At 36.8% G+C, this 15,975-nt stretch overlaps 1 protein-coding gene across 1 annotated transcript in view; it reads right to left on the bottom strand.

Annotated features, from left to right (window-relative positions):
- LOC149779905 (uncharacterized) overlaps positions 1-15,975 on the bottom strand; it is an 84,601-nt gene that overhangs the window by 12,522 nt on the left and 56,104 nt on the right. The window contains exons 10-12 of the mRNA XM_089937330.1: positions 6,745-6,795; positions 6,528-6,560; positions 1-39 (exon numbers count right to left, since the gene is read on the bottom strand). Coding sequence (XP_089793456.1) covers positions 1-39; positions 6,528-6,560; positions 6,745-6,795 — 123 coding nt within the window. The remainder of the gene's footprint in view (positions 40-6,527; positions 6,561-6,744; positions 6,796-15,975) is intronic.

The raw sequence follows: 15,975 nt of genomic DNA, 5'->3' as shown, positions 1-15,975 counted from the left end.
CAATTCTCTGATTTAATTTTGTTCTGTTAACCGTCTGATCTGAAATTGTTGGACATATTTGAACATCAAAACGATTCTGTGTGAAAATAATTGTATAAAATTAGTAAAATCAATACTACATAAGAGATTGGCAACTGATTCCTCCTCATGTTGACTGAAACAAAATATTTTTGTTTGAAACTTGGAGTTTCTGCCTGCTTAGGATAAAACAAACGCTACAGGTTAACGAATTAAAATTGTGTTCATAATATATAGTACCACTAATATTGTCAGGTCTAAATCTGTAAAGGTATTACATCCACTCAACTAGAAAACGACTAATTCAATTAAAGAAAATATTTATTTATGTACGTTGATTCCTTGTATGAATATTAGTGGATTTTCATTCAGCTAATGGACTAAACATCGTGTCATATATGATCTTGTATGGGTTGCCTACCTAATCCGTTTGATTGACTTTTGTGGGTTTTATCAATGAAAATTACAGATGATATTAATCACAGTTTGCTTTGCGTCTGAATAAATCTGTTAGTTTTCCTGAGGCAATAAATAATGTTCACAGTTTGATACCTTTGAAACAAAATTTGTCACACAAGTCTGCTGAGCCTTTTCAATGAAACACTAACACGCTGTTAAATTGTGGCGGAAAATAATTTGTCAGTGAACTAAAACGTTTTCCCAGTGAACTTCTTTCTGGAGCCTCTGTGTGAAAATTGCACTTTTTACCAGGGATAAACTTTTAGTATTTTGTTCAGCGAAATAAGAACGAAGTAATTGTTGCACAAACTGAATGACTTGCCTTGCAACACATTTGATGATATATATTAGATAAAGTGTTGGATTACCGAACAATACAATTACATGTGACTGATGTCATTCCGAATATCTCAAAGTCATTGTGGTTACCTCGAATATATGTTTATACCGGCAGTCGAATTTTTGCCCATTCCTTTTATATCAATTTGTACGACATCATACCCAACAATATATTTCTATAATTACGTCATAATCGGAAGTCGATTTCACTGGACAACAAATTTTTACAAAAGTCATGTTACTGAAATAAAATTAGTCAATTCTTATCAATTTTTATGTGCTGAACACGAATATGACAGTCAAATTGCAAAATTGGCTCTAGTTTTTTTGTAATCTGCAAGAAATTAATGTTTACATAACGAAATGCATTCCAATAGTAAAAGGTCAACTGTAATAGCCTACCTATAAAAAATCAAGTCATTGACTACATCTTAGATTTCTTCGCCTGTCTCTTGTACAGCTGTTCGGGAGCATCTCTGAGGAGTGTCCAGCAGTAGTCAGCCAGCATTGTAGTGGACCATTTTCCCTGGTATCTTTGTTCCATTGTTGCGATATCTTGATGAAAACGTTCGCCGTGTTCATCACTAACAATACCACAGTTGCTAGGAAAGAAATCCAAATGGGAATGAAGGAAGTGAATCTTTAGAGACATATTGCAGCCAAGTTTCTTATACTTCATCAACATGTCTTCTACTAGTTCCTTATAGTTTTCTGCCCTAACATTTCCGAGGAAGTTTGTAGAAACTAGGCGAAAAGCATTCCATGCTTGTTTCGCGTCACCTTCCAGCAAGTTGTTGAACCGGTCATCTTTGAAAAGCTCTCGAATCTGAGGACCCACAAAAACTCCCTCTTTAATCTTTGCTTCGCTGAGTCGAGGGAATTTTTCATGCAGGTATCGGAATGCTGGCAAAGTCCGGTCAATGGCTTTCACGAAGTTCTTCATCAAACCTAGTTTGATGTGAAGGGGTGGTAGCAAGATTTTCTGAGCCTCAACCAGAGCTGGGTGTTGGATATTCTTCTCTCCAATGGCTACATTCTGCCTGTGAGTCCATTCCTTCCTCATGTAGTGCATTTCCCTTGCTCGGCTATCCCACTCGCATAAGAAACACATGTATTTTGTATATCCTTGCTGCAGTCCCATTAAAAGGGCAACTACCTTCAAATCACCACAGAGGTGCCAGCTGTGCTTGTTATACTCAATGGAATTCAGTAGCTGCCTTAAGTTATCGTATGTCTCTTTCATGTGGACAGCATACGCTACTGGAATAGATGGAAGAATGTTTCCATTGTGCAAAAGCACAGCCTTGAGACTCAGTTTCGAAGAGTCCACAAATAGTCTCCATTCTTGTGGGTCATGAGTGATTTTTAAAGCATTCATGAGGCCCTCAATATCGGAACAGAATATCAGATTACTTTCCTTTCTGAAGAAAGGCTCCAATTGCTGGTGGCGCTTTCGATATGCAGTAATTGTGACATCTTCTTCTAGAAGATTCCATTGTTGGAGTCTTGATCCTAGCAATTCTGCCTTGTTCTTTGATAAGTCCAAATCACGAATCAGGTCATTTAGTTCTTCCTGTGTTATTCTGTGTGGGGTTGATGATGCACCACAGTGAAAATCTGGATCACTGCATGCTGATGGACCAGGAGAAGAACAGGTCGACTCACCTTTGTCTTCGTCAGATGAATCAAGAGAATATTCTGCTGGAGGTTCTGGAATAGGAAGTCCCTCACCATGTGGAACTGGTCTCAATGCAGACGGAATGTTTGGGTAGACTATTCTCGACTTCTTTCGCTTCGTTATTCCGCCGGAAAGAGGAGGAACCAAGCAGAAGTAACAGTCATTTAGGTGGTTGCTTGGCTCTCTCCACACCATTGGGACTGCAAACGGCATTGATGACCTTTTGCAATTCAACCACTGTGAAAGCTGTGTTGTACATGTAGCACAGCATATATGCGGAGCCCAAGGCTTGTCTTGGTCACCAACCTTGCATCCGAAGTAAAGATGATATGCCTTCTTCACTTGAGAATTGATACTTTTCTTCTGGTTGGCAAATGTCACTTCCCCACAAATATAGCAAAAATTGTCCGCGGTATTAACACACTTTCGAGGCATTACTGTTCTTTATTGTACGTAAATGGATAAAATAATAAGTTTTATGTAACAGTAGCTTGAACTGTCTCGCACAACGTCTAAAATATTTTAAATGCTGAACCTATCTGATTGGGCTTTATATAGTACACTGCTTACGTCAGCTTCAGCAGCCGCCTGGCATTAGTATAATAGGCCTACACATGTATAGTACACTGCTGACGTCAACTTACTTCAGCAGCCGCATGGCATTAGTATTGCATTGCATCATAAAATGATGCAATCAACTGTGGATGATGTGAGCATGATGGTATTATGCAATGTTACATCATTATTCCGGATGTTGCTGCAGTCCTACTGGAGAAATTTACACAGTGAAACATAGAAAATGAGGTATATGAATATCTTCAAAACGAGAGCCAATACAAATTTTTCACGGTTATATTCGTGTTCGGCACACCAAAATACTACAGATTAGGGCCTTTTCAAGTCAGTAATGATTTCACTGTTGACCAGTGTTTTTAATAATGACAAAAACCGTTTTAATGACATCAGTCAAAAATTGATTTTTAAACTGGTTATCGACCTTTGCGTCTAAAATCTGATATGTTGGCCCAAAATATATTTTGTCTGTAGTGTTCTAGATTATGCTTATTGTCATTTAAATGAGAACTCAACATGTGCCCAATTTTGATATTAGGAAACGTTCTAATTTTGCATTGCCATTGTATAAAATAGCTTGGTACGAAAATGATAAAATATCTTATTTTCTTTTCTATTTCTGCAGAATAAAAACAAATGGTTTGATTAAATGATATAAAAAACAGTGAGTAACTACCCTTCCATTTAAGAAATAATTCGGACTCCATTTCATCTCCCTCTCCATGAATAGGATGGAGCAGAAATATAAAATAAATTAAAATAAAAGCAATAAATTAAGATTGAAATTAAAATTTATTAAAGTTAAACGTAAATAAAATGACTAAAACTTCAAATAATAAATTTAAATAAAATAAAATTAAACTACAAAATTAAATAAATTCAAAATAGTAAAAATCATTAAAAGTAAAATTAAATATTAAACTCTTAGGAAGGGAAAGGAGAAACAGAGAAAACCAATTTTTCATGGAATTTCCAAATCGATCACTAAGAACGCCGTTTGATTCGTCTAGCATAAATCGAATTTCAGACTTGGTTCAGTTAACAATCTACTTTCATTCTTTTAATAAAATCTACTTCTAATTAAGATATCTTTAAAAGGTCGACTTACTAAAAGACGTCATAGAAAGTCCACGCTGAGTTATAACATCATCTAATGAAAATGGTCTAAAACATGAACAGCAACTCATGTAAATTAAGCTATACAGAGGCAACCATCTTTTGACAAAATACTGATTTCTGGTCTATAAATACATAAGAACTAACAGCAAAGACCGAGGTATTCAGAAAACCCCGATCAGATGTCATTTTGATGTTAAATGATTGGCGCCTAATCTATCCAATATCATTAATAAAACTCCAGTTTATATAGCATTTTGTTGGCTTATGCAAAGTTAAATAATCTATCATTATTTATTAGGTTTTAATCTTATGTGTAACACAAAGTTAATGCTTCTGAGAATACCCTTCAAAAATATTGTACTCTGACCGTCATTCTAAACGAGTAATGATATGTTTCAAATTATGATCCATATTTGTATACAGCCAGTCCAAAAATGACGTGCATTTAAACGGCATCGTGGTACACATCATATGTCGCAAGCGGGAGAAGACCCACTACTTGTTGTCTATACAGGATGTAGGATTGGCACCATTTTTATTTTGGACCAAATAGATATCGTAAAACTCTTTTTGTGAAAACACCATTTTCATAAGAACATCCATTTGGATGAATAGCAATAGTATATTTAAGATGGCTCGTGTGTAATATTTTCAAGATGGATGTGGTAGCGGCCATATTGGATGTAAGATAGGCACAATTTCCATTTAGGACAAACTGGATACATATCCTATTGTCAAAACCCCAAGTCAAAATGACAATTCATTCACGAGTAGCAGCGATGATAATTATTTTAAGATGGCTCATATGGTGACCATATTAGACGTCAAAAATAGTATCATGTAAATTTACGACTAAGTAGGCATAATAAGAAGTATCCTGTTGAAAATGTGATATCTATTTTATTCTATTCAGAGAAGAACAGCAAAATCAATATTTTCAAGATGAATGATATGTCATCCACGCGATGTAACATGGCATTATAATAAGCATTTCGCTAAGAACTTATCTGACATCATACGAAGTCTTTTAGTGAAACTTATGCAATACGAGTCTCAGCTTAAGAGGAGTTGCGAAAATCGGATTTTCAATAACGAGACCATGTTGAATGCTAGATGATTTGTATTGAGGTCCAACTAAACATTATAAATCGTCTTTCAGAGAAACGCTGATATGACGATATTTATTAGAATAGTTGTCAAAATAAACGATTTTCCCAAATAGCTACCAACAGCAAACCAGGACCAAATCAGGCGAGGTAATGTAAGCCTGTATTTATGGATTTTACTCCTCTTTTTATTTTTAGCAATGCATTTCTGGAATTCGATAGAATTATACTGTTTCAGTTAACGGATTTTTAATTTACAGGTTTTTTTTCAATTAAATAGCTATGAACAATTTACTTATTGAATAATGTCGTCAGGAGCTATAAGAATAGCGTACAGTTTTTATTAAGAAGCCCGGATCTTTGCTTCACGCATTGTAAAAGTCTAGTTTATTAATTCGTAATTAAAATCATTTTTAATATATAGCATGCTTGCATCTTAATTTGGCTGGGGAGATGGCAGTAAATAGATTCATAGGCCGTCTAAGATAAATTATTTTTCCTTCCTTTGTCTTCGTCCATATGTGTTCGTCAACGTAACAGAAAGATTGCCTTTGATGGCCACGACGTCTGTGAGGTTGATTTTCTGCTGAGAACAATATTCCATATTTCGCTCACGGGATAATTTGGATGGAAGCGATCGCCAGAACATTATACTTAGATATAAGGAAAATTAGACTTTCGTTGAGTTCCAGTATAGTGAGTAAGTTGCTAAAGAGCATATCCTTTACTACTGACAAATACATTATATCGCTGAATCAACATATTAGGCAAGTCCCTGCTGTAGGAAACTAATTCCTACAGAACTACTCCTTAATGAGTAGAGATGTGGGAGTGAATAGAAAGATTGCACACAACTATATAATTCAAACAGTAACAGAGACATCATATTGATACTTCATAATTCAGATATGCTATAATTATTTTTTAAATTGTGTTAAATTAGCAGATGCTGCATCAGAGTTCAACTTAACTGTATATTTAAGGACATTCAGAGTATACTCTCATTTTGTAGGTTTCACATAGCTTTAATATAAATAGTGTTTTATATATTTTATACTGGAGAACTTCTGAGATATAACCCTCCCTTGACCATTCTTAAGGAAAGTTTCAGAGGGTAATATATAATATATGTATGATATCGCTTAACATTACTCTTCTCAGCGATTTATTGATAAATGATGATCTAAGATGAACAACAAGGATATTATTCTTTTATATAAAAGTTGCAAACTTACTTTTATTCCGTGTTTCTGTTCTTGTGATCCAATCTGTAAGAAAATTGTGAAGATTAGAAATGATTTAGATATACCTTATTATTAAGACTGTTTGTGTAGGCCTGCAATATTGAAATGATAATGCAGACTCACTGTATTAATTTATTATAATTCGTAAAATATAAGGACCTTTCTTTCATATACAGGAAGTTAATAATCTTTGGAACATGTAACGCACCTTTTATGTTCTTGATGTCATCTTCAATACTCGATACTCTGTCAATAGGCTCTGCAAGGGAATAGGTTGACATGAAAACATTGATGAAATGGACGTTTAAATAAGGTGTAATACTCTACAAGTTTATTAATATATGCCTGTTATTTACTAACAAATTTTGAATTTTTACTGAGGAAATGAAACGAAATGAATCTTTCAACAATTTCCGTATTCTTCATTAGTTCAAAGTTCTAAAGAATCATTCTCAAGCTAGGAATCCTCTCCCCTATAGCTTGAATATGTAGGTTTCTGCATTTGTTTTCTTCGGTAATCAAGCAGACATTATATTTATTTATTGATAAAAAAGAATTAATATCCATTACTATGTGTTCTGTAGATTAAACATTGGTATAATAAAAAGTGTAAATAACTAAGCAATCGAATGGAAAATACATTTTACCTTCGTTTCGCAATTCGAAATTTCACTAAAACTTTCAAATATCTTCTTAAAGTGTTTTGCTACTGTTGGTGAACAAAACTGCATCAGATATATAATTTTAAATCCGCAAACCTCAAGTATACGCAAACCCAATTTGAACAGTTCGCTAAAGGTAAATTAATGTTTCGTGAAGACAGGAAACGTACGCAGTATAAATGCATTAATAGGATAAAATAGATGAAAGTAACTACTGTGTAGGAAAATGCAATACGCATAGCCGGAGCTAAGCTAAATATTTTGGTTCACTCAGGAATGCACAAAAGAAACTTCACATGACCCTAAAAATATAAACAGTTTTGGCTAAACAATCAAATATGGAATATTGGGAATTTACATTGTTAGTAAGCAGTTCTGTTTACAGTTTCTAGTCAGTTACGAGTAGACAAATATCAACGTACATGGCGCTATTATTATGAACATACTTTCTTTGAATCAATTACTGCAGAGAAAAGCAAGCCGATGGAAGTGTCTTCCTGTTTATAGTTTCAAGACAATACTGGTCAGCTAATATATCATGATAAAAACACATTCTATAGATGTAAAACGAATGTGGCATTGTTAATTACATCTTTTCTCGATGCTTTGGACATTTGCCGAAAACGATTCAGCCAATTCTTCATCCACGAACTCAAGTTTTCCAGTTGCTGTTAATATTCGTACTTGTATTTTTTCTATTACCTATATTAAAGTTGTCGCTGTTCTATAGTTACAAATGCATATGTTTATCTTTTAGGAATGTAAGAATACAGAATATCCAACAGAATCATATCATCGCAGTGGAATTTACAAACATGGAGAGATAAGTTATCGAAAGGTCTTTTGAGAACAAGATTTATATGTATGCTATAAATAAAACGATGTACAAAGTTGAAAGACTTGGAAGACCAAACGAATGAAATTAAAATGTATACACTTGTCAAAATGGAAACGATATGATAAAGTTTTTTACCCGGGCTGGCACCAGAAAAAACAGTTAAATAAATGCTTTAAGCATATTGTATATACAGCGGTATGAAAACATGAAAAATCTGAGGTTTCTTTCAGATAATGATTTATAAGAATGTACCATATGTGACAAAACATTGCATTAGGAAAAGAAAAGGTTTAAAGCATGCATGTCATGCGAGTTTTATATATATAAAAAACAAGAGGGAAAAATGAAAATATATCAAAACGGAAAATAGCAGTTGAACATCGAAATGGTGCATAAGAGAAACATGATCAGGCGATAACACCGATGGTATAAACCTGGAGATACTGACAGTTATGAAGAAATTAAAGAGATAGCATTCAAAACAAGAAAGTTGATTCAAAGAGCAAAAAACAATACAAGCCATTCTCTAAGATTTTGAACAAGGCTAAAAACAATGAAGATGAAATATATGTTGATGTAATCCTTAGAAAAATTAAACTTCTTTCAGTTATGTTCAACGAAAGTATAGTAGCAACTGACACAAACACTCAAACAATTATTTCTGTATTCACGTTGTACCATTTCCATTTTTCATGCACCCATAAAACTCCAGTCACAACCTAAATTTAATCTAACTCGGTATGAAAAGAATTTGTCTACTGCTTCAGTGAAGTAAAGATAATTCACTTTTCATGAATATAACAATACAATGTATGTAATTTTTACAGAAGTCTCATTTAAATGGAATTCAATTAAAACCAATGAAATAAATGGTATCGCTATATTCATAATAGTTATGCAACCGCGCATGTCTCCAGAGGGTATAATGTTTGCCGGAACAGGTAACAATACGGCAGAGAAAAATGGAAAGTGTAAAACGAAATAAAAAGATGGAGGTAAATATAATATGTATAAAAGAAACACGTTTAGAATAGTATTGCAATCGAGTAACAGATTAGTCAGACAAATAAATCAACATAGAATATTTCAAGTAAATGTGGAAAACTCTTAAATAAATAAAATCAATTTATCTACAAAAATCAATTTCATCTACAAGATATAGCTAACTTTTAGTTCAATATACAAGGTCTTTAGTAAGCAAAGCTAAAACTTATTTATAATAAAGTAGACTACATATATAAGGACTAGATATAAACTCTATCACATACAGATAAATAAATACTTTTGATACACTTTAAATTTGCCATTGACGACTATTAAAAGATATAGATAGTGTGTGACAGACAGATCTGGCCGGATCAGCTTAGCTGGGCTGTATGGATGGCAGCGTCTCTATATGAGATATCGCATAGACCATCTTCAGCTGCTTAAATACCGACATAATAAATAAATTATATTCAAAATAAGAATTTCGATTAATAGAATTCAAATTTTATGAAAAGTTCAAAGTGATAACTGGCAACGGTATGACGGAAAATGAATTATAAGGAATATATATATATATATATATATATATATATATATATATATATATATATATATATATATATATATATATATATATATATATATATATATATATATATATATATATATATATATATATATATATAAACAGTTAAAGAAGACTCATGGAATCTCTAAAGGTTCTAAATCAGTGTCATAATAAATACACTGGATCAGACAGTTTTCGAACAGTTTTGTCATTCAAACGTTTGTCTCTTTCTACATTGAGTGCTAGTTGGATATCTTTTCTACATATAAATGTTCCAAAAACAACTCAAAATTGTCATGGACATCATTTTCCACAGTGAACGCAGAGAAATATACTACAGTACTTGATAAATAAAATATTTTATCGGTCGCTTTGTTATCGATGCATTTACTCTTTACTCGTTCGAGTCGTCTGACATAAGTTATCTCCAACAAGAAAACTTTTTTTCCAGCTGTTGAATCAAATAATTTGAGAGTTTTGCAGTAATGGTCTCGAGGAAATTTAATTTTTTGTGTTGGAGGGACCCGATTCAAGTCGCTACGAGTTTCATAGATTTCGTAAAAGATTGGCCATCTTCCATCCCCATCTCCTACCCTCCAGCCCTAGACGAATTCTTGATCGAGGCGGAAATTAGCCTTAATTTGTACAAACGTCATTCAATAAAGACAACTTAACCTGACAAGAAGGAGATTCACTGAAATAAATGCGCAGTGGGGAATGTATCGTCATCAAGCCAGCAGACAGGTGGCCTGTGTCGCTGCCTTGCATACATTTGGCTACATCACTGGAGCGAAGAGACAAATTTCAGACGAATTTTTTTCATCAGACACTTTTCAATGAATTGAAATCTGTACACACTGGAATTGTGTATCAGGTATTCACATTGCAAGACACACCGATGAAAAGAAGCGAAGTAGCATTATACAGGTTGACCCTAAATTTTGCTTCCGACAAAACTTCACAGCGAAGGAAACCCATGGATGCCAATAATATCCAGAAATGATATTCCAACTTAAAATAAATCTGCATTTATTTATTATTATCTTCAAACTTTTGTCCAAAAAAAAATCCTTAATGTATCTAAGACACATTAAGAACCCACACACAGCTAACCTCCTCGATGACATTTTCATCATTACTATGCTTATTTCTTGTTTACCACTAATCTACAAAAGTAGTGAATCTAAATCTGCAGCGAAGCATGAGATGGTCAGCACATGAATGGGTCAATAATATAATCACCATAAAGAACGCAAGAGTACGGGAACTGGGTTGCTGCTAGTACCGGCAGTTTGGTTGCTGATCCTCAATTTTGATACGGTCATTTGTACGCAAATACCGTATGGAAGAGTTACGTGCTGGGTGTGGGTCGGGTGGCATCTGGTAGGGAGTAGATATTAGTGAGAGTCAGTAGGCTTAGATATCACTGGTCAACAGTGAAATCATTACTGACTTGAAAAGGCCCTAATCTGTAGTATTTTGGTGTGCCGAACACGAATATAACCGTGAAAAATTTGTATTGGCTCTCGTTTTGAAGATATTCATATACCTCATTTTCTATGTTTCACTGTGTAAATTTCTCCAGTAGGACTGCAGCAACATCCGGAATAATGATGTAACATTGCATAATACCATCATGCTCACATCATCCACAGTTGATTGCATCATTTTATGATGCAATGCAATACTAATGCCATGCGGCTGCTGAAGTAAGTTGACGTCAGCAGTGTACTATACATGTGTAGGCCTATTATACTAATGCCAGGCGGCTGCTGAAGCTGACGTAAGCAGTGTACTATATAAAGCCCAATCAGATAGGTTCAGCATTTAAAATATTTTAGACGTTGTGCGAGACAGTTCAAGCTACTGTTACATAAAACATTATTTTATCCATTTACGTACAATAAAGAACAGTAATGCCTCGAAAGTGTGTTAATACCGCGGACAATTTTTGCTATATTTGTGGGGAAGTGACATTTGCCAACCAGAAGAAAAGTATCAATTCTCAAGTGAAGAAGGCATATCATCTTTACTTCGGATGCAAGGTTGGTGACCAAGACAAGCCTTGGGCTCCGCATATATGCTGTGCTACATGTACAACACAGCTTTCACAGTGGTTGAATTGCAAAAGGTCATCAATGCCGTTTGCAGTCCCAATGGTGTGGAGAGAGCCAAGCAACCACCTAAATGACTGTTACTTCTGCTTGGTTCCTCCTCTTTCCGGCGGAATAACGAAGCGAAAGAAGTCGAGAATAGTCTACCCAAACATTCCGTCTGCATTGAGACCAGTTCCACATGGTGAGGGACTTCCTATTCCAGAACCTCCAGCAGAATATTCTCTTGATTCATCTGACGAAGACAAAGGTGAGTCGACCTGTTCTTCTCCTGGTCCATCAGCATGCAGTGATCCAGATTTTCACTGTGGTGCATCATCAACCCCACACAGAATAACACAGGAAGAACTAAATGACCTGATTCGTGATTTGGACTTATCAAAGAACAAGGCAGAATTGCTAGGATCAAGACTCCAACAATGGAATCTTCTAGAAGAAGATGTCACAATTACTGCATATCGAAAGCGCCACCAGCAATTGGAGCCTTTCTTCAGAAAGGAAAGTAATCTGATATTCTGTTCCGATATTGAGGGCCTCATGAATGCTTTAAAAATCACTCATGACCCACAAGAATGGAGACTATTTGTGGACTCTTCGAAACTGAGTCTCAAGGCTGTGCTTTTGCACAATGGAAACATTCTTCCATCTATTCCAGTAGCGTATGCTGTCCACATGAAAGAGACATACGATAACTTAAGGCAGCTACTGAATTCCATTGAGTATAACAAGTACAGCTGGCACCTCTGTGGTGATTTGAAGGTAGTTACCCTTTTAATGGGACTGCAGCAAGGATATACAAAATACATGTGTTTCTTATGCGAGTGGGATAGCCGAGCAAGGGAAATGCACTACATGAGGAAGGAATGGACTCACAGGCAGAATGTAGCCATTGGAGAGAAGAATATCCAACACCCAGCTCTGGTTGAGGCTCAGAAAATCTTGCTACCACCCCTTCACATCAAACTAGGTTTGATGAAGAACTTCGTGAAAGCCATTGACCGGACTTTGCCAGCATTCCGATACCTGCATGAAAAATTCCCTCGACTCAGCGAAGCAAAGATTAAAGAGGGAGTTTTTGTGGGTCCTCAGATTCGAGAGCTTTTCAAAGATGACCGGTTCAACAACTTGCTGGAAGGTGACGCGAAACAAGCATGGAATGCTTTTCGCCTAGTTTCTACAAACTTCCTCGGAAATGTTAGGGCAGAAAACTATAAGGAACTAGTAGAAGACATGTTGATGAAGTATAAGAAACTTGGCTGCAATATGTCTCTAAAGATTCACTTCCTTCATTCCCATTTGGATTTCTTTCCTAGCAACTGTGGTATTGTTAGTGATGAACATGGCGAACGTTTTCATCAAGATATCGCAACAATGGAACAAAGATACCAGGGAAAATGGTCCACTACAATGCTGGCTGACTACTGCTGGACACTCCTCAGAGATGCTCCCGAACAGCTGTACAAGAGACAGGCGAAGAAATCTAAGATGTAGTCAATGACTTGATTTTTTATAGGTAGGCTATTACAGTTGACCTTTTACTATTGGAATGCATTTCGTTATGTAAACATTAATTTCTTGCAGATTACAAAAAAACTAGAGCCAATTTTGCAATTTGACTGTCATATTCGTGTTCAGCACATAAAAATTGATAAGAATTGACTAATTTTATTTCAGTAACATGACTTTTGTAAAAATTTGTTGTCCAGTGTATTCTATGTTTACTTCCAGAAGGGTTGTTTGATTATCCATAAAGACACTGGACCTTTTTCATGAATCAGACCTAAATTTCATAGTAGGTCGAAACTTATTGGCGAATTCAAAAAATATTTTAAAATTGTCGCCCATTTTGATCGATTTTGAATTTATGTCTCCAATGGATCTACACCAGCTTAGAGGTTATTTGGTGCCTTGTTAGAAATTGAAGTAGTGATAGAGATGCAAAGCTCCGAGCCCCCAATCAGTGATGCCGACAGTTAAATTACTGAATACACAAAAGGTGAAATTCAAATAAACAACAAAATTTAATGCCATTCAATTACAGATTGTCCTTTCTCAAATGAAATTCAATATTCAAAACCCTATCACTCGTCTTTCACTCGACCAAGTGACGGCCTATTTCATCATCTGACTTAGTGGGATAGATTTTCCTCCTGTCCTGTGTTTCTACTCATCTATAGTATTTCTTGACTGTTACCCAGTACCTTTCAGTCCAACTACCACGTCCTTCACTCTTTCACTTCCTCCACTTCCGTTCTCTCACTTTCTTTTGTTCCAGAGACTCGGGACAAACTGTACCAGTGTATTTCCCTTCTCTGTCTCCTACAGCTCCTCCGGTCCCTAAAAGCTTCCTTTCCGAAGCTCCTTTGTAATTCCCAGAATAACAATGTTTCACGCCAATTTCAAAAGACGTCGGAATAGCTTATAACTTCCTTATGTAATTCTCGCAAGTAGGTTTAGCGACTACTGACGTTTGCTTTCAAGACACTAAATTTAAACTTGCGATTCCAATGGTGCCCACGCATTGCATTGCTCAATTCCGAGTGGATGTCGATTCACCCATGGTCTAAATAATTAGGAAACATTGCCCTCACCCCGGCAGTCTGTCAAGGGTGGATTTACGACCCCCACTTGATGTTCCTTTGAGCCAAACACCGGCAATTCATGTCACTTACCTGTGAATCGCACGCAGCCAAATAAGGCGCCAGTAAAAATTACCTATGGCCATGTTATATACAACAGGGTTTCCACCCGTCCTTTTGGTATCGGCTTACACTATCGTAACATAAGCCGGCCGGCCAGCTGTGTACACATCGTTTTGAGACTCATTGTTCGCAAGACACTCGCGATATTTATGAAGCGAATAATTAGCCTCAGGGTCTAGCATATACATATTGCAATCTGCTATTTTTCCTTACTTATAACGTGACAACCCTAATTCCCCCCCCCCCCATCGCATCAGAATAAAATTGGGATTTTATTCTCCCAAATCTGCTCCAAATGCAAATGTGTGTTACACACACAATAAAAAGAAAAATCATAGCAACGCTACACGCTGACTGCGGACACGAATGTACACACAACATACGGTTATTTACAGAGCGATCTATGCCATTTCAGTGCTTCTACTCATGAAATCAGCGCCTGGTTCTCTGTTCCTTTCACGTATTTGATCTGCATCTGGTACTGCTGTAAGAACAGCGACCATCGCATCAAGCGTCCATTCGACAATTTCGTCTGCGCGAGATAGGCGAGGGGTTGGTGGTCAGTTTCCAATTTCAACTTGCACCCGTACAAGTACGACTCGAACCATGATATTCCGAATACGATTCCGAGGCATTCCATCTCCGATACGGAGTAGTTCTTCCCGGCAGCAGACAATATTCGACTGCCGTACGCGACAGGAAAAAGCGTCTCCTCGTGCTCGCAGTCCCGTGTCGCATGCGTCAGTGCGAAGCACGAAGTCTTTGGACAGATCTGGTAGCGGACAACCGTGTCGGATGTAAGCCTGTCCTTTAGTGTTTGGAAAGTGTGCTCGCTCGCATCCGTCCAAATAACGTTACCCGGGGCCCGTTTCTCGGTCACGTCAGACAACGGCCACGCGATCGCACTGAAATTGGCCACATACCTCCGGTAATACCCTGCCAATCCCAGGAATGATCTCACCTCAGTTTTCGTGGTGGTCCGTGCGGCTTTTCTCAGCTGCTCCACCTTTGACTTTTCGGGGGCCAGCGTGCCTTGACTATGGTGTGTCCCAAATAGTTCAAGGTTCGGAACCACAGGTGACATTTTGAAGGGCGAGCCGTCAATCCCTCCTGACGTAGCCGCTCCAAACCATCAGCTAGCAGAGTGAGGTGTTCACCCCACGTCTCTGTGGCTAGCAAGAGATCATCCATGAAGTTGTTGATACCCCTATCACGCAAGGGCGCCAACAACTTCCGCATCATTCTAGTGAAGATGCTGGGCACATTCTGGACTCCGAATGGCATGACCAACCATTGGTATGTCCCATCGGGAGTAGCAAAAGCGAACTTGGCCCTATCCTCCTTTCTCACAGGGATTTACCAATATCCCTTGGACAAATCCAACTTTGAGAAAAATTTCGCCTTCGAGACAGAAACGAAAATATGTTCTGGGTCAGGTAGCTTCACCACTTGAAATTTCATCACCTGATTCAGCTTCCGATAGTCGACACAAAACCGATGTGTGCCATCCTTCTTCTGCACTAGGACTACCAGAGAGCTGTACGGAGAGTCGGCGGGCTCGATTATTC

Source organism: Sinohyriopsis cumingii, chromosome 16 (assembly GCF_028554795.1).
Source record: "Sinohyriopsis cumingii isolate HCF-2022 chromosome 16, ASM2855479v2, whole genome shotgun sequence".
Classification (NCBI taxonomy): domain Eukaryota; kingdom Metazoa; phylum Mollusca; class Bivalvia; order Unionida; family Unionidae; genus Sinohyriopsis; species Sinohyriopsis cumingii.
This window is presented reverse-complemented; position numbering and strand designations above follow the sequence as displayed.